This window comes from Leptodactylus fuscus, chromosome 1 (genome assembly GCF_031893055.1).
Source record: "Leptodactylus fuscus isolate aLepFus1 chromosome 1, aLepFus1.hap2, whole genome shotgun sequence".
NCBI lineage: Eukaryota > Metazoa > Chordata > Amphibia > Anura > Leptodactylidae > Leptodactylus > Leptodactylus fuscus.
Window position 1 is genome coordinate 335,155,235 of NC_134265.1, and position 27,196 is coordinate 335,182,430.

Consider the following 27,196-nt stretch of genomic DNA (forward strand, 5'->3'; position numbering starts at 1 on the left):
ACAGACAGACAGACAGATAGATAGATAGATAGATAGATAGATAGATAGATAGATAAAAGATAGATAGATAGATAGATAGATAGATAGATAGGAGATAGATAGATAGATAGATAGAAGATAGATAGATAGATAGATAGATAGATAGATAGATAGATAGATAAAAGATAGATAGATAGATAGATAGATAGATAGATAGATAGATAGGAGATCGATAGATAGATAGATAGATAGATAGATAGGAGATAGATAGATAGATTGTACATAGATATTATATACACTGTAGTTACTGTAGATAGAGAGATATGGATAGATAAATATAATCTACTAATAGATAAAGCAACAAATAAATGATCCATATTTTAAAAAAAAACAAAAACTAAAACCTCTACATTTGAGGACTCTTAAATCTGATCTTCTGTAATATCTTAATATCAGTGATCTTATCTCTTGTGTGACAGTAAGATCAGGATAAATACATGGTGACCTCACGGCTTTGGCCGGCCACTGAAGAGAATGTTAGGAGCCAGGTTATAACAGATTATGAAGTCTCTGGAACAGAACGTCTTATATATATCCGATGTCACCGACCCTGCGGCCCGCGCTCACATCAATGTAAACAGACCCAAATCTTCCTCCAATAGCAGTGAATTACCCAGAACAGAAGCATCACTAATCTACTGGATCAACACTGCTTACTGGGTACGCCGGCATTCTCAGAAATTCTACTTTAGAACTTTCCGCCACCCACTAAGAAAGCTGTAATTATGGCTGACATTGTACAGCTCATGTCACAACACATCCGTCATATGGGGAGCACTACAGAGTGCAAGCTCCATGGCACAGAACTCCATGACTTCTCCATTCACACCCAAAGCAACAGGACCATTTTACTGCATCCTTGCTCCAAGTGCATTACAAAAGCTCAGTCGTCCAGCTAATTGAGTTCTTTCATCTTGATACCCCTTTTAATACCCTCTAATAGTTTGCCTTTGCTTTCGGGACCCCATTTAGGATCCCTTTAAAGACTCGCTTCACAGGCACTCGGTTTATCCACTTTTTGGAATGAGCACATGCAATACTAAAGTTGACCTGTAGTGGCCGCTGCAGGGAAAGTGTCTAGTCAATACAGATAGAGGTGATCTCAGGTGATCACCAGGACAACTCCCAAATTAAAGGGGCTGCCCAGTATTTATTAAGTTATTTAGATTACTTGTATATCCGGCAGCGCTTTACAGACATTGTCAGTCACTATCCCAGATAGCATTCACAATCTACATTTCCCTATCAGTATCTCTTTGGAGTGTGGGCAGAAATCCATGCAATAAAACAAACATGGCTCCTTTCTTTGAGAAACAGCACCACGCCTGTTCGCAGGTTGTGTCTGGTATTACAGCTCAGCCCAATTGTGAATGGTAGACCTGTTTTGTAAGAAAGCAGCCATGTTTTTTTGCCATCACAGACATATAGGGTATATAATAAAATCCCGAGGGAGAGGGGCAACCAGCAATGCCGAAAACAAGGAGTGCACAGTTACAAGTACTGAGGCAGATCCATAGGTGGCCATTATAATAAAGTGGCAAAAACAAATGGTTAAATTGAATGATTTTATACGAATACAAATTAAACAACCCAAAAAAAATAATAAAAAAAGAAAAGAAAAACAATAACGTTCCCTTTGTACGACCAAAGGGCAAGTCATCCGTAAAAGGGTTTGGATCCAGAATAAACAGAGCACAACGAAATAACAGTCCTTCCGACCGCACTCCACACCGCCTGGGGTCAGCCGCCTGTGATTATGGCCGACAACTCTATATTTACTAGCCCAGAGCAAAGACTTTAAAGCTTTAATGACAGAAAACTTCTGACCGATTCCTATTAATAAAACCCACTTTATTTTCCTAATTTTGGAAAATTCTAAAAATAGTTTCCGTGGAAGACGTTAGCGGGGAAATCGTTCCAATGCTGAATAACGATCGGAACGTTAGCCGGTAGGAAATTTTTATTTGGTCACAAAAATAGGTTTAAAAACATGCAAAAAAAATAAAAAATAAAATAAAAAAAATGAAAAAATAAAATACCAGGAAAAAAATTATGCAACATTTGGCTAAATGACAAACTCAGCTCTGCTACCTCTGTATTTGGGTCCTGAGACAATTTCAGCCCTGCTGCATCTATATTATAGTCCCTTACAAAATATAAAATCATCTCTGACAAATTCAGCTCTGCTACATGGTCTATGTGACTGAGAAGACCTGAATATTTCTTTTGATACAACCTATGACGTCTGTGTGGTTTTGCATAGGACTGATATTACCTTTCCTAAAAATATTCTATATTCTGCACATTCAGCTCAGCTACAACTAAATCTTACTTTATCGGTAACAAATACAGCTCTGCTACATTGGTATTAAAATTCCTTTACAGACTATGCCATCCATGACAAATTCAGCCCCGCTACACGAGAGAGGAATCTGTCTAACTCGGCTCTGCTACATCTATATTGTGATCCGCCTTCAATTGCAAAGCACCAGCTGCTGCGGAGCCCCCCCCCCCCCCCCCCCCGCTTATACTGTCAACCTAAATATTTTAAAAATATTTCGCAAAAATAAAAAATAAAAAATTAAACAGCAGCTCCCAGAATAAATTCTAGGTTAGGTCGACCCAACAAAAGCTCCTTTGTGAGCGCCATCCCCAGCCAAAGTCACATTACTACTGTACCAGGTACTTCCGTGCACAACAATGTCCCTGTTACAATGCGGAAAGCCCTGGGTTGCATTCTCGCTGCATGGAGCTACGGGAGATATAGTGCACCAGCAGCTGCTGTGCCCAGGGCACCCGACACCTGTTCCATAAAGTGTATAGCTGTGAACCAGCTTAGAACAACACGGTTTCCTGCGGATTCCAGCGCCGGCCGGCATAACGCCTTCATTGAGAACTCGCAGATCAGGAAATGAATTACAAATTATGGAGAAATTTTCAGGACTAAAACATAACACGAAAATTAAGCCAGATGTGCCGAGTGTTTTTCTGCCTCCCCCCCCCCCAGTCTCCGGCTTTGTTCTCGCAGCAATCTGTGCAGTTTCACACTTTTGTACGCTTCACTAAGTGAACCGCACCGTTAAAAGATCAAGTACAGGTTGTAAAGAAGCCAAAAGTGGGGGCGGGGGAAGGAGCGGAATCCGACAAGAGGATATAATCTGTTAACAAATACCAAGTATAGATATTACATGGAGTCAAAAGTCTTTAATCTGGCGATGGATAATCCAGAAATTCCCATAATCCACTGTCTAACCTCAAAATTATCCAGAAACAACATATGCAGATGGAGTCAAAAGACTTTGATATGGCGACGGATAATCCAGAAATTCCGATAATCCAGTGATTTAACCTCAAAATGATCCAAAAACGATCTTTATTAATATTACATGGAGTCAAAAGCGTTTAATCTGGCAAATGATAATCCAGAAATCCCTGTCATCCAATAACTAACCTCAAAATGATCCAGAAACTACCTATATAGATATTACATGGCGTGAAATACTTTTAACATGGCAATCGATAATCCAGAAACTCCCATAATCCAGTGTCTAACCTCAAAATTATTCAGAAACAACATACGCAGATATTACATAAAGTCAAAAGATTTTAATCTGGCGATTGATAATCCAGAATATTTGATAATCCAGTATGTAATCTCAAAATTATCCAGAAAAAAAAAATATACATAGATATTACATGGAGTCAAAAACCTTTAATATGGCAAATGATAATCCAAAAATTTTGTGAAAAAAATAAACAATAATATTATCCAGAATTTATATAGATATTACACCCAAGTAATATACTTTTAATGTGGCAACTGATAATCCAAAAACTCCCATAATCCAGTGTGTAAACTCAAAATTATTCAGAAACCACATATACAAATATATGTCAATAATCCAGAATTTCTGATAATCCGGTATCTATTCTCAAAATTATCCAGAAACTATATATATAATATATATATAGTTATTACATGGAGTCAATAGACTTTAATATGGCAATTGATAATCCAGAATTTCTGATAATCCGGTTTCTATTCTTAAAATTATCCCGAAACATATATATATATATAGTTATTACATGGAGTCAAAAGACTTTAATATGGCAATTGATAATCCAGAATTTCTGATAATCCGGCTTCTAATCTCAAAATTGTCCAAAAACAACAAACTATAAAAAAGCAACAATCCGATTATACAATAGTGACAGTGGCGTACAATTTATTCACATGCTATCCTTATGTCTAACATGGACGTCTGATAATCCAGAGTACTCCATGTTCGGTCCCTATAATGCCAGATTATAAGATTTTACTTCGATTTGGTAATGTTGCGTATAAAACATGACAGAAAATACCACAAATCAACATATAATAAAATTAAACTAATCTGGGAATTGATCCACGCTGGATTACCAAATATTCCGGATTACCAGACGGTCTCAGAATCATAAATTACAAGAATAAAAGAAATCCCATAGTATAAAACCCATCTTTTCCAAAGAAAAATGGGGCTGAGGAGCAACTGACAGAATTTTGCAACGGCACGTAAAACTGGCACAAATTTCTGACTGAAACTCACGTTCCGGATATCTAAATGGGGTTGGTTTTGGCAGCAAAAACATGGATTTCTGTAAACCTATTCAGAAAAAAGGGACGGTTGCGGAAATCTGTGAAACTAAACTTCCACGTGTGAATAGACCCTTATGTTCTTGTGTAGGTTTCCAAAAAGCTTTCCCAAGCGGCCTTATTGCCCAAAGCAACCAATGTCAGCAGAAATGAAGGCCTAAGCCTGGTTGCTTTACCGAGGCCTGCTTTACCGTTAGGTTTTGATAACTAAGGCCACGTAGCTTGTCATGGCCACTATTCTTGGCAGTCCTAACTATGCGACACAGGCCTCACAAAGTCTGAGGTAAATGTCCCATATACAACCAGAGAATTCAGAATTTCCTCCCCCCAGGTAGTATTACATAGGAGCCGCCATTACACATCACTAAATCTATTCCCAGCCTGACAATTTCTTAAAAGGTCGTAAAACATTTAGTGTCCGGCTTCCTCCAAGATAACCAAGTGATCTCTTAAGCAGCTGCCATTATCCTCTGGTAGTGATAACAAAGGTGCCACACCACAGGAGCCGTCACTATTCACACTTAGGGCAATGACAAGATGGTTTGTTTGCCTTACCCAAGAAAAACAAAAAGGGGATTAAGACTTCTTCTGATACATCCATTAGTGGAGCTGCGTCATTGTCTTTAAGCCCTGGTGGCTGTTCATGGGTTAAAGACCCATTTAAAGGGCCATACATATAATGAGACCAGCTAAGGACAATTTCCTAGTGACAATTTGTGGGTTTTTTAATGTCTGGAGGCCCCTTTTAAGCCAACATTTACTTAAAGGTCCATAGGTCCCTCAGAGAGTCCATACTCCTTACACTCCAGTCACACGAATGAGTCGAGACTCCGACGTGCGTTTAACGGATCCATTTTTTTCACCTGAATGAGTGAAACAGACCTGACAGTCCGAGCCATAAAAAATTTACGCTCTATTTTATCACAGATCATGACCAAGGAAGACGGTCGTCTGAATCGGCGCTAAGAGAGACGTGGTCCGATTTTTTGTCCAACAGCTAGTCCCCCATACACATGCATGGTGAGTTTCGTGGGCCAAAAAAAATCACTGCCAAACCCCTCTGGAAATGGCCGTGACAGCAAAGGATGGGGAATGTTGAAATCCAAAATGTCTGATCTTTCTTTCGCCCCAACATCTACCGAGGGGGAAGAGTCGAGACACTTTTATATGCATTATATGGCGGGGCCAAAATCGGAGGGTTCATCTGACATCCATCTAATGTGTATGGTCGCCTTAATGCTGGACAGCGGAAGATTTGGTTGTACAATGACCCAAATTTTCCAAATTTGTAAACAATATCAATTAAGACACAAAAATCTCATCAACAATACCCAGGCAATATCGCAACGCATATTGATTCACATACAACATCAGGAGGTGTGGGATTTTAGGCAAATATCCCACACCCCACAAGTGACTCCACCATAGGATTTACTGAAGCTTATACAAAGAACAAAGAACAAAACTCATCCCCTAAATCCAAAAAGTCTCACAAATACTTGTATCAAAAGCAGGAAAACAGCTTCAAAACTTGGCTTGTTGCCCACATCTGTCTACAGGTTACCATAAGAAACCTACCAACACACTAAAATGTAGGCGTTCCCTACAGCGACCAATCAGAACACAGCTTTAATATTCTCAGCCATAAACGGTAAAAACTAAATCTGTGATCTGATTGGTTGTTGAGAGCTCCTCCCATTATTTCTAGTTCCCATACGTATTTACCACCATCAGTCTTACCTCTCGCAGAGTCGCACAATGAAATTAGTCCAACAATAAGAAAAGCCAATTGGAATTCCATGATGGGGCGCTGTTTAAAGCCTTGAAAATACCTAAAATATAACATATAAAAAAAAAAAAAAATTAAACATCTGAATTCAATACCATCCAGTACAATCCTTCAAAGAGAACAAATCTCATATCCAAAAATATTTATCTTCATAAAAAACATAATAGAATTCAATGTTCATCTGAAATTAGTTTAACATTTGTAAGATCTAGAAAATAACCTGAAAAGACCTGAGATGATAGAAAACAAATGGGGTCCAGAATTTATAGAATAATCTACACCGCGTCATCATGGACAATGCGACATTGGTAAAATCTACTATAGAAATTGCAAGGAAAGAAAAAAAATTGTAAGTACAGTAACTCTGGCCCCAAGAGCTTGCAATCCAAACAACTAGATAGATAGATCGTTAGATAGATAGATAGATAGATAGATAGATAGATAGATAGATAGGAGATAGATAGATAGATAGATAGATAGATAGGAGATAGATAGATAGATAGATAGATAGATAGATAGATAGATAGATCGTTAGATAGATAGATAGATAGATAGATAGATAGATAGATAGATAGATCGTTAGATAGATAGATAGATAGATAGATAGATAGATAGATAGATAGATAGATAGATAGGAGATAGATAGATAGATAGATAGATAGATAGATAGATAGATAGATAGATAGGAGATAGATAGATAGATAGATAGATAGATAGATAGATAGATAGAAAGAAAGATAGATAGATAGATAGATAGATAGATAGATAGATAGGAGATAGATAGATAGATAGATAGATAGATAGATAAGAGATAGATAGATGATAGATAGATAGATAGATAGATAGATAGATAGATAGATAGATAGGAGATAGATAGATAGATAGATAGATAGATAGGAGATAGATAGATAGATAGATAGATAGATAGATAGATAGATAGAATATATAGATAGAGTAGATAGATGGATAGCCAGACGGACAGATAAAAAGATACAATAGAGAGATAGACTAGACAGATAGATACAATAAATAGTGTAAATAGATACAATAGATAAATACAATAGATAGATAGATAGATAGATAGATAGATAGATAGATAGATAGATAGATAGACTGATTCAGAAAGGCTGATATCCTCAGACCCAAGAGCTTACAATCTAAATATCGCAATAACTTCAAATATTCCTTGAAAAAGGGAACGCTGAAATCTTACTGGTTGCTTCGGAGAACTAAAGATATACAATAGTATACAGTCCTCCAGTCCTTCTGCCCCCCGGGGGTATTGCTATGTGACAACACACTTAATGTTAGGAGGCGCGTGTCAGAGGGTGTTGCACACACAGCCCAGAGGGGCGCACTAGTTGTACACGACTCTCACTCTCTGCACTGTGTCAGGATTCCTGGCTCTTGTAAACACTTCCCACCCCGGGGACACACAACAATCCTCCTACTGATTCCAACAAGTGAAATAATTACACCTACAATCTGGAGGACAAATTTACCAAAAAGAGGAGGGGGGCTCTCTTAACCCCTCCTCAGCCAAAAAGAAACACCAAACCAGCCTGGTGCCTAAGGGGTTAATCCTCTGCTGTAGTTATAGCGCCACGTGCTCTATACGTCTCCACTTCCTATACTGTGCAGTCACATTGATGGGCGATGATGAAAAGCTGCATTCAGTGGTCACAGCCCGGGAGACTCCTGGTGAACACAGGGCACTTGTGTACCGCGCTGCCGACCGATTCTTAGTCAAAATATCAAATTCCGGGAGGTTTAAAGTAAATAAAAGCAATTTATAGGCCAAGGAGGACTTATTTTAAGAAATCGAGTGAGGTCCTGAGGTGACAGCGTGCGGCCCTTTAAATGAGCCAATCTATCCCTTTAAGATACCTGATAATAGTAGACAAGACTACCTGTATACAGTTATAGTGGTATATAGATTGGCACATCTGAGATTAGGGGCCTGAATTTACTCCAGACAACATATACTGGTGATAATATACAGCACTCTTCTATAGGTCATTGTAGGTGAACTATAGGAGTTAGTACCTGTTCTATAGGTTACAGTAGGTGCACTCTAGGGGTTAGTACCTGTTCTATAGGTTACAGTAGGTGCACTCTAGGGGTTAGTAGCTGTTCTATAGGTGACAGTAGGTGCACTCTAGGGGTTAGTAGCTGTTCTATAGGTGACAGTAGGTGCACTCTAGGGGTTAGTAGATGTTCTATAGGTGACAGTAGGTGCACTCTAGGGGTTAGTAGCTGTTCTATAGGTTGCTGTAGGTGTACGCTAATGGTTACTAATTCTTCTATCGGTTAATGTAGGTGCACTCTAATTGTTAATTCTTCTATATGTAACTGTAGGTGCACTCTAATGGTTAACTCTTCTATAGGTGACTGTAGGTGCACTCTAATGGTTATTAACTCTTCTATAGGTGACTATAGGTGCACTCTAATGGTTATTCACTCTTCTATAGGTGACTGTAGGTACACTGTAATGGTTATTAACTCTTCTATAGGTAACTATAGGTGCACTCTAATGGTTATTAACTCTTCTATAGGTGACTGTAGGTACACTCTAATGGTTATTAACTCTTCTATAGGTAACTGTAGGTGCACTCTAATGGTTATTAACTCTTCTATAGGTAACTGTAGGTGCTCTCTAATGGTTATTAACTCTTCTATAGGTGACTGTAGGTGCACTCTAATGGTTATTAACTCTTCTATAGGTGACTGTAGGTGCACTCTAATGGTTATTAACTCTGCTATAGGTAACTGTAGGTAGACTCTAATGGTTATTAACTCTTCTATAGGTGACTGTAGGTGCACTCTAATGGTTATTAACTCTTCTATAGGTAACTGTAGGTAGACTCTAATGGTTATTAACTCTTCTATAGGTGACTGTAGGTGCACTCTAATGGTTATTAACTCTTCTATAGGTAACTGTAGGTAGACTCTAATGGTTATTAACTCTTCTATAGGTGACTGTAGGTACACTCTAATGGTTATTAACTATTCTATAGGTAACTGTAGGTGCACTCTAATGGTTATTAACTCTTCTATAGGTAACTGTAGGTAGACTAATGGTTATTAACTCTTCTATAGGTGACTGTAGGTACACTCTAATGGTTATTAACTATTCTATAGGTAACTGTAGGTGCACTCTAATGGTTATTAACTATTCTATAGGTAACTGTAGGTGCACTCTAATTATTACTATTTCTTCTATACTCTAATGTTTACTAACTCTTCTTTATGTTACTGTGGGTGCACTCTAGGGGATACTTCTATAGGATACTGTAGGAACCATCTACTTCTTTCTAGCTCTCCTATAGGTTACTGTAGGTGGACTTTAATGCTTAGTAACTTCTATAGGTTACTGTGGGTGCACTGTAATAGTTAGTCACTCTTCTATAGGTTCCTGCAGGACACTTCAGTGTATTTCTTCTATAGGCTACTGTATGTGTATTCTTGGGTTCAGTAACTCACCTATAGGTTACTGTAGGTGCTCTCTAATGGTTAGTAACTTCTATAGGTTAATGTAGGTGCACTCTAATGGTTAGTGACTATGTTATATCAGTTCCTATGGGTGCACTCTAAGGTTAGTAATTTTTCAATAGGTTATTGTACGTGTTCTCTTGGGATTAGCAACTTTTCTATATATTCCTGTAGGTGCACCCTAATGATTAGTAACCCTTCTATAGGTTCCTGTAAGTGCATTTTAATGATTAGTAACCCTTGTATAGTTTTATGTAGGTGATTTTAATGATTAGTATCCCTTCTATAGGTTACTGTGGGTTCACTATAGAAGTTAGTAAGTTTCAGTATTGTATGATGACCATTCTTACGAGGACTCTAGGGCACTTTATGGTCTCGCAGCTGCTATAGGTGATGCTCTACTTCATAGGCTACATGCTGTTCTTACAGGATATTTTGTAATTTAGTAGCTGTTCTAAGGGGGCTGTATATGAGCTACATGCTGTTCCTATAGAATATTCTATGGGTTATCTGCTGTTCCTGTGAGTTATAGAGCACTGTGTTGGTGAGTGGTTGTGCATATGGGCTATACCTATTCTTATGGGATATTCTACGGGATGTAAACACTGTACGGGTTAGTGGTGACGTTTATGGGGTAGATCATAGAGCAGTGGTTATTCCTATGAGATGTCAGAGTGCTTAAGAGGTAATGTATTGCTAAGTGGTAATTCTTATGAGGCATTCTATGGGTTATATGGCATTTTATGGGTCGCTGGTTATTCTCATGGTATATCATATTGGTCACATGGTACTATATGGGTTAGTGGTTATTAGGGCATATGACTCAGAAGGCGTTGTATGGGTAATTTTATACGTTAGTGGTTATACTTATAAGAGATTATACATGGGTTATATAGAACTTTATGGGTAAATGTTTATTCTTCCAAACTTTAATATTTTACATGCTGTTCTTATGGGGCATTCTATGGGTTCTTGGTTATCCATATAGAATATTGGTATTATATGATTATACTTTTGGTATACTATATAAGTTGTATAGTACTGAATAGTTTAGTGTATTTTCTTATGGTGTATTCGATGGGTTATATGGCAATATATGGATTAGTGGTTATTGCTATAGGATGTTATATAGGTTATATAGCACTATATATTGCTGTCATATGGACTATTCCATGGGTTATATGGTATTTTCTGTGCTCTTCTGTGCTATAAGGATTAGTATTTAGGTTGGTCCTACCTTTATGGGGCATTTTCTGGGTTATATGTTATTTTCTGTGCTCTTCCAGGTTGTAAGGAGCTGTGTACAGGTCATGCTCTGCACCTATGGGGTATTTTCTATGCCCTTCCATGGTATAAGGGGCAGTGTACAGGTCTTGTTCTGCACCTATGGGGCATTTTTTTTGGTATAGGGCATTTTATGTGCCCTTGCTGGGTATAAGGGTCAGTGTATAGGTCTTGTTCTGCAACTATATGGCATTTTCTGGGTAAAGGGCATTTTCTGTACCCTTCCATTGTATAAGGGGCAATGTACAGGTCTTGTTCTGCACCTATGGGGCATTTTCTGGGTATAGGGTATTTTCTGTGTTTTCCATAGTATAAGGGGCAGTGTACAGGTCTTGTTCTGCACCTATGGGACATTTTCTGAGTAAAGGGCATTTTCTGTACCCTTCCATTGTATAAGGGGCAATGTACAGGTCTTGTTCTGCACCTATGGGGCATTTTCTGGGTATAGGGTATTTTCTGTGTTTTCCATAGTATAAGGGGCAGTGTACAGGTCTTGTTCTGCACCTATGGGACATTTTCTGAGTAAAGGGCATTTTCTGTACCCTTCCATTGTATAAGGGACAATGTACAGGTCTTGTTCTGCACCTATGGGGCATTTTCTGGGTATAGGGTATTTTCTGTGTTTTCCATAGTATAAGGGGCAGTGTACAGGTCTTGTTCTGCACCTATGGGACATTTTCTGAGTAAAGGGCATTTTCTGTACCCTTCCATTGTATAAGGGGCAATGTACAGGTCTTGTTCTGCACCTATGGGGCATTTTCTGGGTATAGGGTATTTTCTGTGTTTTCCATAGTATAAGGGGCAGTGTACAGGTCTTGTTCTGCACCTATGGGACATTTTCTGAGTAAAGGGCATTTTCTGTACCCTTCCATTGTATAAGGGACAATGTACAGGTCTTGTTCTGCACCTATGGGGCATTTTCTGGGTATAGGGTATTTTCTGTGTTTTCCATAGTATAAGGGGCAGTGTACAGGTCTTGTTCTGCACCTATGGGACATTTTCTGGGTATAGGGCATTTTCTGTGCCCTTGCAGGGTATAAGGGGCAGTGTACAGGTCTTGTTCTGCACCTATGGGGTATTTTCTGTGTTTTCCATGGCATAAGGGGCAGTGTACAGGTCTTGCTCTGTACCCTTGCATTGTATAAGGGGCAGTATATAGGTAATGCTCGCCACCTATGGGGCACTCTCTGGCTCACTCCCTATGCTGTCCGGTGATGTGCAGGATACAGGGGCACATGGTGTGAGGTGTATGATGGATGCCGTGTATCCGCCGCCGCAGCTCACCCACCTCCGGGTAGTCCGTGCAGTGTGAGGGCTCTTGTCGTCCTAGTATCAGCCACATATAATAGAGCCGGTATATCCCCGGTGAGGTGCGGCTCCTCTCCTCCTCCTCCTCCCCCGCTGTGCTGCTGGCCCCGGGCACTGGATACGGAGAGCCCCGGGATCCCCGCTCTGTGCTGGCCGTGCTGTGCGCTCCCCGCAGGCTTTGTGATTCCAGGGACCGCAGAGCGAGAACACAAGCCCCTCCCACTTCAAAACTTTCATCCAATCATCAGACGCGGCTCTCCTGCCCAGCCAATAGCGGCGCGCGGAGTCTTAACCCTTAGCGCGCTGCAGCTGTTACACTGGGATCCCTGTTGTGTGTGTGTGAGCGCAAGGTATAGCGATCCCCGGGGAAGAGCAAACGGAGCACAGCTGTCTACGGGGACACCGGGAGAAAGTGACAAGGCTAGGGCAAGACACCGTGCACACGTCTAGCCGATTCTACAACTGGACTTGATGTGTGGGAAAACGGACTTGATGTCAGGAATGACCTACCTAGAAGTGCATTCACACGATGGGGAAAAAAACTGCAAAGAGTTATGATGCGGTTTTTGGTGCAGTTTTTTCATTTTGCTGATGAAACACATTTCTTTAACTTGAATCGCCTGTCCAACAAAAACTTCACCAAAAGTGCACCGTGTGAATGAAGCAAATATACTTTGTCTTTCCATTGCTCGGCTTTTGAAAGATCTGTTTGCTGTCAGTATGCGGAAACGTTCAGTCTGCAAACCCGTGCAGAACTTCTGGTTTGTTACAGTTGCATGTCACCTATACAGTCCTCTAGCACTGCTATATTGTGCAAACCAGAACCTTGTGCTGCTGATGTATCTAGTGTGTTCAATTGTTACAAACCCTCAGGCCCTATTCACATCTTTGATTGGTTTCCGTTTGGGGAGTCTGTACGGAAACCTATACAAATTAATATCTAGGAAACCACATGGACCCAGTAGACTATGATGGGGTCCGTGTAGTTTCTGCTCAGTTTCAGTTCAAAACATGCAGAGAGAAAATCTGGGGCCCCACGGGTCGGAAACGCTGCGATTTGTCTGGGGTGGAAAGCCGTGGGAAAGATTTGCGGAATTTTACAGTACAGGCAAAATGGATGGGATTCTAGCCAATCCTATGCCCACTGTGCAGTAAAAACTGCAGTGAGGACAGCACGGTTTAGGAAATCGCAGCATGTCAATTATATCTACGGAAACACCGGCGGTTTCCCCATAAATATAATTGAAACAGAAAGTCCACGGAGAAAAACTCCATTAACTCTCTGTTTAAAGCGCTGCAGGAAGAACCGCGATACGATGCCACCACGTTTTTTCCTGCAGTGCTTTATTGGTGCGGGACGTCCCGTGGCCTCAAGCAGTATTTTTCATGCGGAAACCACACGGACCCCATTATAGTCTATGGGGTCTGCCAGTTTCCTAAGGTAACCGCTTTTTTTATGCACATTAGATTTCCGTTTGTGGGGGAGACTCCCCGAATGGAAACCCACGCGCAAATATGAAGCAGGCCTAAGGGCGCACGCACACCTATGTTCTTATCTCTGTTGTTCTGCTCTATCACAGAAACCAGGAGAATGGAAGAACAGACCCATCTAATGACTGATAACAAGGGATCCCGAATGATCACATTGACTATAATGCAGTCCATTGAGTGTCAGACCACATATGGGGCTTGCAGGACTTTTTCATCCATGACTGTACCCGATCCGTTTTAGATTTTAGGCTAAGTTCACATCTGCCGACACTACCACAGTAATCGCCAGAGAGAAAAGTCCAGCATGGAGGACTGAAATTGTCAGACCCCATCATAGTCTATGGGGTGTCCGCTGGTAACTGCTGTTTTATCGGGCCCAAACAATGGAGAGCCCAGTGCCGATGTGAACCGAGACATAGAGCATTGTCTAGACTGGGTCCTATGGTTTACAAATGGTGAGCTATATTGATGAGCGAGTATATTCAATCGAATACCTCCCCTGCATAATTGTTGGTGTAATTGGTCGAATACCACGTGGTAAACGCATTAAAAATTCGATTCCCCTCCCACCTTCCCTGGCGCTTTTTTTACACCAGGGGAGGTATTCGATCGAATATACTCGCTCATCTCTAGTCAGCTATATAGGTTTTCAGTCCATGTTTGCTGTCAATGAATGGAAACATTCAGAATTACAAAGAGAACTGTAAAGGACTTGTCAATGCAGCAAATTGCACTGGATCCTATTGTTACAAACCCTCAGCTGTGAGGTATGTGCAGGTCTCCAGTCTCTGCTTGCTGAAAAACTGGAAAGTATATTAGAAATCTTCAGATTTGACTGCAGTAATGACAGTCTGTGTGGCCCTAGACCCCAGGTCAGCTCTGCTACATTTGTATAAGACTACACCAATACAAGGATGTACACAAGATGGGACACATATGAGGGCGATACACGACAGCGCACATACACTACAAAACAGGGACACGAAACAGAAACGCCTGTGTGTACATGAGATTTTCTTTTGTCACTGGATTTTTAGATTATTATTTATATATTATTATATATCATTATATTAGTAGTAGTATTACTATTATATATTATTATTATTATTATGTTAGTGGTTTGCTATTAAATAGGATTATTACTAAATTATTACCATTATTGTTATAATGATGATATTAGTAGTAGTGGTATTACTATGATCTATTATTACTATTATTTTTTATTATATTAGAAGTAGTAGTATTACTATTATATATTATTGTTGTTATATTATTAATATATTATTATTTTATATTATTATTATTGTAGTAGTAGTATGATATATTATTATTATTATATTAGTGTTAGTAGTATTGCTATTATCATCTATTATCTAATATCATTATTATTATATTATTGTATATCATTGTCGTTATTATTACTATGTTTTTATTATTAATAATAATAATACGAATAATAATAATCATATTACTATTCTTATACTTTGACTATTTCTCATGCTCCCATTAAAATCAATGGCAAGGCTAAAAGCAGCCAATACCCAGTGAAACAAATTACAGACAAAGTATTAGTTTATAGTCCAGGGTTGATTCCCTTACAAAAATAGCACCACCCCTGACCACAGTGTAGGTCTGGTATTGTAGCCCAGTCCCATTCACTTCCCCAAAGCCAAGTTGCAATAGCAGACATAGGCCATGGATAAGTGTGGCGCTGTTTCTGTATTAGTATAAACCCTTTATCAGTCTTTCTTGTTTTTGGCATGTAATATATACATAAAGAAAATGTGATTAAATTATGTGTGTATATATATATATATATATATATATATATATATATATATACCCTGAAATCGATTAGAGAGAGGAGCAAGTCTTATAGGACCCTCCACTCACACAGAACCCAACATCGTGGACCCCCTCCTCAGTATGACATGGCACAGATACACCGGACATGCCATGGCGGACACTAATATGTATTGCCCAGGATTATTTTCCAGGCTTTGATGTTTATACTGTTTATACCGGGGTAATGATAGCGTCACACAGCGGCCTCCCCTTTCATCATATGATCCCCTGATGAAATTGAGTGAAATAGAAGCCTGGGCATGGGCTGGGGGCTTCAGTGTCCCCCACCACCCGCTTTCAGAACAGGTGATTTTCAGGACATGTTTGGGATTAAGCGGCTTTACTTGTGGACATAACTGAGATGTGCAGCATCTGTGTAACATGTCTAGGGAAGTGATACTCATCTACCCCTGGTCCTCCATTGTGGTATTAGGTCCCCCATTCTATCCTATGCCACAGCCAGTCACTGTCCTGACATGTTGGGTATCAGTGACGTCACTTCTAATACTTCACCATTGTCCCCCATATGACTGCTGAACCCAGTTATTGGCCACTTCACTTCCAGATAGCATTGACACCAGGTGAGACGGTGGACTCGACGTAGGGTAGGTGAGTATTACCTCTTTTTTATTTTTACCCCATCCCACTTGCATTTTGCCTGGAAAACCCTTTTTAGTGTATACTAAGGATTAGAGATGAGCGAGTAGTAACCCTATGGCTATCTAAGTTCAGTTAGGGGTGTCATAATGTATTCCCTAAAATATAGTTACACAAGGCAATCTGAAAACTGAACAGTAGTGGTAAGGGTAGGTACTATGGGGCAGCACTACAAAACCAAAACCCACAGCTAGGTTCACACTAGCATTGCCCTGTCTATTGTTCTGGTCCATCAGAGAACCAGAACAGACAGGAAGGCCACTGTAATAGCAGTTACACATGGAGCCCAGCGGACCCCATTAACTATAGTGGGGCCCATTGGATGTCCGTTTTTTCAGAACTGAAAACAGCAGAGCAAATAGTCATCCATGCAAGAGACTTTTCCATTGGCGACAGAGTCTCCAACAGCGCAGATGTGAACATAGCCTGAGCAGAGCAGCTCTTAGGGTATAAGTAATATTAGGAACCACCTCGGTACATCTGATCTGTGGGTGTCCTAGGTGTTGAACCACTGCAGATGTAATATTGAAGGCCCATGCTAAGGATAGGTCTTCAATAGTAGGTTTTCAAGTCGCCATATAACTTGTCATAAGAATACATATCCCAGGATCTGTCAGCAGCTTGATGATGGTTTCACTGTGGCAGCAAATATTTCTACATTTCACTTTTTTTTTTTCACTAAATCTACTTAGGAAACTAGGTAGAAATCTGAGAGTCGCCATAGACAATATTCATCCTGCAGGAGGTTCAAAATCACCAATGTCTATAAAGCAATGTTCAGGTATCAGGAGAATATTTGGACTGGATTTCCCCTATAATATGGCTACTCCTCACAAGTAGGACCTGCATATGGAGGTGGAGATAACAGCGGCCATCAGATGATCGCCCAGATGATCTAGTCACAGGTCAGTTTGCTCAGGTGGAGGATCTCACAGGGTCCCACATTTACATATAATAGGGATTACACAGGTGCTGGGCCTGGAGACCACACAGGGGATTGGATATCAAAGTCAGGATGGATGCTCACATTTTACCAGTCCTAATATCTGTACTGAGCTTTGTATATACATGAAAAACCTGTAACAGCGCCCCCCTCCATCTACCCTCCTACAATGTACTGTATATAATGTTATGTGGCAGAGGGGCTTTTGGGTCACCCCAGGCTCCTGGTCCAGTTGCGACTGCTACCTCACCCCCTCTATAGATTTGTCACTGTATATTGTGCTATTCTTACAACAATGAACAGCAGTGTGAACACAGCTCTAGCCTACAATGTAGTATAATAATTAGTATTATAGTGCCCTGGACTTTACTCTCACAAAGTTACTGCAATTTATAATGTGCAACATAGAACAGACATGAAAATCAATGAAGTAAGATATACAAGTATACAGTATATTGTAAGTATGTTTATTACTCGCTAATAATAATCATTATGTAAAGCCAACATATTCTGCAGTGCTGTATAAGTGTGTGTTGGGGAATAAAACAAGTAAAATTACAGATAAAATGACAAAATAAGGATAGGTCACTGCTCATAAGATTTAGTACTAGAAATACCTTACTTGATCTAGAACTCATATCTATATTAAAATAGATAGATAGATAGATAGATAGATAGATAGATAGATAGATAGGAGATAGATAGAGACAGAGATAGATAGATAGATAGGAGATAGATAGATAGATAGATAGATAGATAGATAGATAGATAGATAGATAGATAGATAGTAGATAGGTAGATTCTTTTAGTCCAAAACAAAGGTAGAGTTTACTTTCACTCAAAAAAGGTAGTGCAGCAACAAAAGGAAACAATACAAAAATAAATCCCTGCCAGGGGCCACACGGTGGCTCAGTGGTTAGCACTGCAGCCTTGCAGCGCTGGAGTCCTGGTGTTCAAATCCCGCCAAGGGCAAAAAACCATCTGCAAGGAGTTTGTATGTTCTCCCCGTGTTTGCATGGATTTCCATCCCATATTCCAAAAAGACATACTGATAGGGAAAAATGTACATTGTGAGCTCTATGTGGGGCTCACAATCTACAAAAAAAATAAATAAATAAATAAATCCCTGCCCAGCTAGGCTCTAACTAACATAGAATAGGTTACCTCACCTAGAATTACAGAAATCCAAAAGCCAGGTAGGACCTTTGTTTTGGACTAAAGAATCTGGACTTGTGTGTCTATGCCACCCCACCTAGCAACCCCAGACCCTGACAGTAGATGATAGATAGATAGATAGATAGATAGATAGATAGATAGATAGATAGATAGATAGATCCCACAGCTTTCATCTTTTACATGGATTGGTTGCAGTCATGAGAACCCTTCATTTCTATGGCATTGGTAGATATAGCCACTTGCTGTACTACACCATTGCCACTGATCCATTACAATGCGGGCACAAGTCATATGCTGCATTGGTGGACAAACCCCTTTAAGCCCTCATCTATTACTGAGTACAGGCCATGGCAGCCACGCAGTAGGCAATGACTGATGCCACATACAGCTGTTGATCACATATCTAGGACCCTCACCCCCAATCATTACACATACTGTCGCATTTTGGGCAGGGGTCACTCTTGTCAATTAATGATTGATCAGCGGCTTTCATCTCATTTTGGATGGAGCTGCCAACATGGAGAGACTGGCTTGGATCAAACAGATCCGTCCTTGGGAATAAAAACACTCAATTTGCCTTTGCAGAGGTCATAGGATTCAGTGTTTGCTTATGACGGACACTGGGGAAGGTTTACTGAGCCAAATGCTCCAGAATGTGGACTGGGTTTGCGCAAATGGCATTGTAATCATGTCCGCAGAGGTCACCTGGATGTGCGCCATTTCATGCTACACCTATGCACAAGGATCATGGTGATTTTTCTTAAAGGTTTTTTTTTTTTCATGAACATAACCGTATTTACATTTGTAGAAAATGAAAAGTGAAACTTTTTGCAAACGTAAGTAGTTAAACATTTTTGCAGAATTTTAAAGATTTTCTCTATTCCTTTGCTGTGAAATTTTCAAAATTCTGCAAGATTTTTTTAAGTAACTTATACTCTAACGCCCCACGGGACGGAAATGCCGCGTTAAATCGCTGCTGAAACAATTTCAGCGGGAATGCATCGCGGTTCTTCCCGCAGTGCTTTGAACAGAAAGTTCACTGAGTTTTCCTCTGTGGTCTTTCTGTAACTTTTATATCTAAGAGAAAGCCGCCGGCGTTTCCGTAGGTATAATTAACATGCTGCAATTTACAAAATCGCACCGGTTCGCAGCGTGTTTGTGCTGTGGATTTTAATGCAAAGTGGGCATGGTATTCACATGAATCCCATCCACTTTGCTGTTACTGTATAACGCCGCAATTTTTCCCGTGGCATTTTCACCGCGGGAAAATCGCTGCGTATCCAGCCGTGGGGACCCAGCCTTAATCCTAGGCCTAGACAATAGCACGAGCAGTTCCAGGTGGTGCAGGGGACTTGACTTATATAAGGTTTAACCCCTTAGATGCTGCTGTTACTGCATTTTAGCCATTAGAGAGAGGTAGGGGGCTGCCTAGCTCATCCCAATGGCCCCCATACAATGTGATTATGGGATCTGTAATATATTTGGGTCTAACAGGCTGCGAAAAAACAGGGCAGATTTTGCATTGAGGCACTCTGCCATATTTGCTGTTTTTGTTCATTCTATCTCCCCCCAAAATACATTAAATGGTGATCAAGAAGTCATATGTACACCAAAAGTCATCCCACAAAAAACAAGCCTGCGCAGAGCACCATCTATTGAAGAGTAAAAATCTTTGTGTTTTTGAATGCAGTAACACAAAAAAAAAATGTATTTGTCAGAAGTAGAATAACTTACCAACATATTATGTAATAGTAACAGCCCACGGGATAAAGGTTTGTCAAACTGTATATATACACCCCAAATTAGTGTCAGTTGAAAAAAACAGATTGTCTTGCAAAAAACAGGCCCTGAGGTCTCGTTCACATCTGCATTGGTATTCCGTTCAGGGAGTCCACATGAGGACCCCCCCCCCAAACAGAATACCAACGCAACTGCAAGCGGTGTGCCAGTGAAAGCACACGGATTCCCATAGACTATAACGGGGTCCGTGTGCATGCCGCCAGATCTCCGCAGGGATCATGCGGACAGGAAAGTAGTTCACAATCTACTTTCCTGTCCACACGATTCTTTTGGGCAGCGCGCTGTTACACCGCTTGCAGTTGCGTTGGTATTCCATTCGGGGGGACCCCATGCAGACTCCCTGAACGGAATACCGAACGCAGATGTGAATGAAGGGTCATGTCAACAAAATATTGGCCAAAACAAAGTATGTTTTTGAAATGCAGAAATGAATAAACTGACAAAATGGCTGCCGGACGAGGCCATGACCGGATACATTTTTGGGTTTTTCTGTACATCTTCTTTTGAGGGCTAATGATTATTTTTTTTCCGTTCGGATTATTCAGATAATTTTTGCAGCTTTTTTTGGTGAAACACAGTGTTTTATATTTTATGTTATTTTAATTTTTGCATGTTTTTTCCTTTTTTTATATCTGGGAAAATGTAAACAAAAAAAGGAGAGGAAACGCGTCTGCTTTCTTCATTCTTCAGGCTTTGTGTTTGTTTGTTTTTTAAAGCACGTTAGAGTTACTTGAGGTTGAGTCGGATCTAAAACCTGAGATGTAGGCTTGGTATTGTTGAGTTTTGGGGGGGGTTTTTGTTTGTTTTTTTAAATAATTTTTTTTATTTGTCTATTTATTTATTTATTTTTACATTGTGCCAACCATTAGGTCATAATAGACCTTTTGGGGACATTTTGACATCACTTTTTTTTGCCCTGATATATAAGGCCCGGTCACATATGTGCATATCTTTCCATTTGGGGAGTCCGCTTGGGGACCCCCCGAACGGAAACCTTATCCACATTAAAAAGTGGTTACCTATAAACTATTATGGGGTCCGGTGGTTTTCGCTCGGTTTCCGCACAAAAAATGTGGAGAGAAAAATGCTGCAGGACTTTTCTCTCCACATTTTTCATGTGGAGAGGGGAACGGAATCCCCGAAAACAGATGTAAACCGGGCCTTATCCCAAGTTACAAGACGAATGCACAGAGCTGGTTCCAGAAGCTTCTGTAGTTCCTGATCCCTGACAGATCATGGCAGCTCCCATAGCTATCGGAATTTTTTTACCATCCCTGCCTTCTCTCTGGCATGTCCGGCAGAAATAGATGCTGACTGCCCAGATGTATTTAGTCAATGGACCGTCAACATTTGGTTCAGGCTGAGGCCCCACTTTGTGGAAACGCAGCTTTTCTGTTGCAGATTATGCTGCTTTTTTTTGGGGGGGGGGGGGGGTTGCGTCGAAGCCAAGAAACACTACAAAAAGGATAGGAAATATATAAGATGTTCTTATACTTCTACCCTTCACTCAATCCACTCCTGACTATGGCTAAAAAAACCCCAAGAGAAAAGCCAAAACAGAATCTGCAACAAAACAAGCTGCGTTTCCACAATGTAGGGCCTCAGCCTAAAGGAGTATTCATAACTTAAAGGGGTTGTCCCATCCCAATCTATACTGCTAGTTAATGTGGATTTAAGACTTTTCCTAAATGCATTGCTTTATCAAAACTGCTTTGTTTGGCCGGTATCTTAATTTATTCACTTCATTGTTTACACTCCGTTTCTATGGCACTTGGGATTATCTGCTCATTTGTCAAGTGATGTAGCTGCCTGCTCTCAGGGGGAGGGAGGGGCTGGAAGCAGCTCTGAGCTGTTTGAGAAGCTCCGCTACTTAAATGACACAGATAGGGGAGGTGAGAGCTCCAGGATTTCTGAGCTCTTATCAGTCGGTTTAATTGAGTTTGGCTGATAAGGGCTTAGATAAGGAGTCCGTTACCTCTGTATGTAATGCAAACTGACTCAAATCCAGCTCTGCTACATCAGCTTCACACTATGGTAATTCATTTACAACCAATCCCATGCAAGTGAAACCCCGCCCACCTATGTGCCGAGAAAAGCAGGAAGCGAAGAGAGCACAACAGCCTGCAGGTTAGTGAACAATTATCAAGGGAATACCCCTTTAAAGGAGTTCTCCAAGGAGTGTTTCAATACTTACTTTCTCCGTGGCTCTATTTGTGACAAACCATGGGTTTGTGAGCTGGTTCCATGTCCGGGTCACATGATCAAGACCAGCATCTGAATTACTCTGCCTCCTTCCTCCTCTCCCATGTTCACAGGTAGTTATTTGTGCTGTAGAGGCAGCTTCACTATTAGGATAATCTAGTCTGCCAGCCTCCATAGTAGAGGTAACTAGCAGTGAACATAAGAGAGGAGGAAGGAGGCACAGCGACTCGGGCGCTGGTTCCAATCTTGTGACACAGGATCAGAAACAGCCTAGAAACCCAATGTTTGTCGCCATTAGAACCACAGAGGAAATCAGTATTGAACCGCTTCCTAGAGAACCCCATTAAGAAGCTATCCGAAAGTTTGTGAGTTTGTGTGTTTGGATGTTCGGATGCTTGTTCCTCAATCACGCAAAACCCGCTCCACCGATTTGGCTGAAAGTTTCCACAAACATAGATAATACACCCGATTGCGCAATAGGCTACCTTTCGTCACAATAGCGCACATCCGTTTGTGCCAGGACCCCCACAAAACCCGAACTCACACCACCATCTCTGCAATCTCACACACTTTGGACCATAGCAAGCCACAAAATTCATATTGCCCTCTACAGCTTAGCCCCTAACCCCACACAATCTCATATACATATACTTTAGCACATATACATATACTTTGCCCCTCACCTTAACGATACTCCAGGAGGCTCTCTTTAACGCTCCGGAGCAGCCATGTTTGCCGACCCCCACCACTCTGACAATCTGCGACACCGCCCACCCATGTCAATACCCCTAGGGGGTCTAATAAATACAAAAAAAAAAAAAAAAGGAAAAAAAAATAAAATAAAAAAATAAAAAGTATTACAAATTCAAATCCCCCCTTTCCCTAGAACACATATAAAAGTAGTTAAATACTGTGAAACACATACATGTTAGGTATCACTGTGTCCGAAATCGCCCGCTCTACAAAGCTATACAAATATTTTGCCGGGACGCTTAACGCCGTAGCGGCAAACATACTGAAAAGTCCAAAAACGCTGTTTTTTCACTATTTTCATCATCATACAAATATCAATCAAAATTGATCAAACCAATAGCATTTCCTGAAAATGCAACAACTAAAAACTACACCCGGCCCCGCAAAATAACACATCCCCCGACACAGACAAATAAAAAAGTGACTGCTGTCAGACTATGGCAACTTTTACAAACAAAAAAATGTCAACACACGACTGGCAGAAAATACCAAAGCATACAATGTCGTATATCGAGGTATATTAACTTCAAATACCTCTGTCCCAAAGACACTATGTACAGATTCTCACAACACCGTATAGCAGCTCAAATACAAATTAACTTCAACACAAGTCTCACGTATTCTCTGAATTATAGCAAAAACAAGATACAAAGTTACATTTCATATCCCATACCTTATACACAGTACGAAAACCTTACCCGCGCCTGTATTTAAACACTTCTACAATCACCGCAGACGATGTCGCGGGTACCAGCTAGTAACCTATACATTAGATAGGTGATAACTTGCAGATCGGTGGGGGTCTAACCAGTGAGACCCCCACCAATCAGGATATGGCTATTAGGTCATCTTTGCTTAGAAGGATCTGAAAAGTGAAAGTGTTTGGCCATGGAATGGTGAATGTGGTTGTACTATGGATACAATGTGACTGTCTATATATTCTGCTACCATTGTACCATATAGCTATACAGTTACAATGGCGGATCTCTTTCCACATAATGACTGTATTCCACTTTCCTAATCTCTTCACCCCCAATTTGTAATTTCCTCGATGAAACAATGTTGTTCCTCTCAGCTCTCCTAAGGAGTTGTTACCTTGTGGGGTGTGTTAAAGGATTTAGCCGCATGTCCATGTCGCTGAGGGCGAAGGACCACACCCAGGGTGTGCATCAAAATCCCTTAATGCATCGCCTGTCGTGTCTTATTGCTTTCTTATAAATCACACAATGTAAACATCTCAAGTGGAAAATCTATTGGAACAAGTTGCTAGGCAATTTAAAACGACATGAGATTAGTAGTACAATTTAATCCCAGCTCCATGAATATCATCCGGCTGCCCCCGACAGATGACACAGGGAAATGAAACATTTACACATTTTCCATGGATGTCAGTCATGTGGTGATAGACGGGCATGGAATTAACTATACTGCTAAGTATTGTACAGTCCATATGTAAAGGATTATTGCACAGGTAACACTCTATCTATCTATCTATCTATCTATCTATCTATCTATCTATCTATCTATCATTCTATCTATTTATCTATCTCATATCTATCTATCTATCTATCTATCTAGCTCATTAGAGATGAGCGAACACTAAAATGTTCGAGGTTCGAAATTCGATTCGAACAGCCGCTCACTGTTCGTGTGTTCGAATGGGTTTCGAACCCCATTATAGTCTATGGGGAACATAAACTCGTTAAGGGGGAAACCCAAATTCGTGTCTGGAGGGTCACCAAGTCCACTATGACACCCCAGGAAATGATACCAACACCCTGGAATGACACTGGGACAGCAGGGGAAGCATGTCTGGGGGCATAAAAGTCACTTTATTTCATGGAAATCCCTGTCAGTTTGCGATTTTCGCAAGCTAACTTTTCCCCATAGAAATGCATTGGCCAGTGCTGATTGGCCAGAGTACGGAACTCGACCAATCAGCGCTGGCTCTGCTGGAGGAGGCGGAGTCTAAGATCGCTCCACACCAGTCTCCATTCAGGTCCGACCTTAGACTCCGCCTCCTCCGGCAGAGCCAGCGCTGATTGGCCGAAGGCTGGCCAATGCATTCCTATACGAATGCAGAGACTTAGCAGTGCTGAGCCATTTCTGCTCAACTACACATCTGATGCACACTCGGCACTGCTACATCAGATGTAGCAATCTGATGTAGCAGAGCCGAGGGTGCACTAGAACCCCTGTGCAAACTCAGTTCACGCTAATAGAATGCATTGGCCAGCGCTGATTGGCCAATGCATTCTATTAGCCCGATGAAGTAGAGCTGAATGTGTGTGCTAAGCACACACATTCAGCACTGCTTCATCACGCCAACACAATGCATTAGCCAGTGCTGATTGGCCAGAGTACGGAATTCGGCCAATCAGCGCTGGCTCTGCTGGAGGAGGCGGAGTCTAAGGTCGGACCTGAATGGAGACTGGTGTGGAGCGATCTTAGACTCCGCCTCCTCCAGCAGAGCCAGCGCTGATTGGCCGAATTCCGTACTCTGGCCAATCAGCACTGGCTAATGCATTGTATTGGCGTGATGAAGCAGTGCTGAATGTGTGTGCTTAGCACACACATTCAGCTCTACTTCATCGGGCTAATAGAATGCATTGGGCAATCAGCGCTGGCCAATGCATTCTATTAGCTTGATGAAGCAGAGTGTGCACAAGGGTTCAAGCGCACCCTCGGCTCTGATGTAGCAGAGCCGAGGGTGCGCTTGAACCCTTGTGCAAACTCTGCTTCATCAAGCTAATAGAATGCATTGGCCAGCACTGATTGGCCAGAGTATGGAATTCGGCCAATCAGCGCTGGCCAATGCATCCCTATGGGAAAAAGTTTATCTCACAAAAATCACAATTACACACCCGATAGAGCCCCAAAAAGTTATTTTTAATAACATTCCCCCCTAAATAAAGGTTATCCCTAGCTATCCCTGCCTGTACAGCTATCCCTGTCTCATAGTCACAAAGTTCACATTCTCATATGACCCGGATTTGAAATCCACTATTCGTCTAAAATGGAGGTCACCTGATTTCGGCAGCCAATGACTTTTTCCAATTTTTTTCAATGCCCCCGGTGTCGTAGTTCCTGTCCCACCTCCCCTGCGCTGTTATTGGTGCAAAAAAGGCGCCAGGGAAGGTGGGAGGGGAATCGAATTTTGGCGCACTTTACCACGCGGTGTTCGATTCGATTCGAACATGGCGAACACCCTGATATCCGATCGAACATGTGTTCGATAGAACACTGTTCGCTCATCTCTATAGCTCATATTTATCATTCTATCTATCTATCTATCTATCTACCTATCATTCTAGCTATCATTCTATCTATTTATCTATCTCATATCTATCTATCTATCTATCTATCTATCTATCTATCTATCATCTATCTATCTATCTATCTACCTATCATTCTAGCTATTTATCTATATCACATCTATCTATCTATCTATCTATCTATCTATCTATCTATGTAGCTCATATTTATCATTCTATCTATCTATCTATCTATCTATCTCCTATCTATCTATCTATCTATCTATCTATCTATCTATCTATCTATCTATCTATCATCTATCTATCTATCTATCTATCTATCTCCTATCTATCTATCTATCTATCTCCTATCTATCTATCTATCTATCTATCTCCTATCTATCTATCTATCTATCTATCTATCTATCTATCTATCTATCATTCTATCTATCTCCTATCTATCTATCTATCTATCTATCTATCACCTATCTATCTATCTATCTATCTATCTATCATCTATCTATCTATCT

General features: G+C 40.7%; 1 protein-coding gene across 3 annotated transcripts in view; it reads right to left on the reverse strand.

Annotated features, from left to right (window-relative positions):
• FGFRL1 (fibroblast growth factor receptor like 1) overlaps positions 1–12,702 on the reverse strand; it is a 134,512-nt gene extending 121,810 nt beyond the window's left edge. Inside the window, exons 1-2 of one of the 3 annotated variants that reach the window (XM_075261155.1) lie at positions 12,526–12,702; positions 6,413–6,504 (exon numbers count right to left, since the gene is read on the reverse strand). In XM_075261155.1, coding sequence (XP_075117256.1) covers positions 6,413–6,473 — 61 coding nt within the window. In that variant the 5' untranslated portion in view covers positions 6,474–6,504; positions 12,526–12,702. Of the gene's footprint in view, positions 1–6,412; positions 6,505–7,615; positions 7,651–7,674; positions 7,832–12,525 lie in introns of those variants that run through there. The other 2 variants (XM_075261160.1, XM_075261168.1) reach the window with 2 other exon arrangements.
• Positions 12,703–27,196: the final 14,494 nt, after the last annotated feature.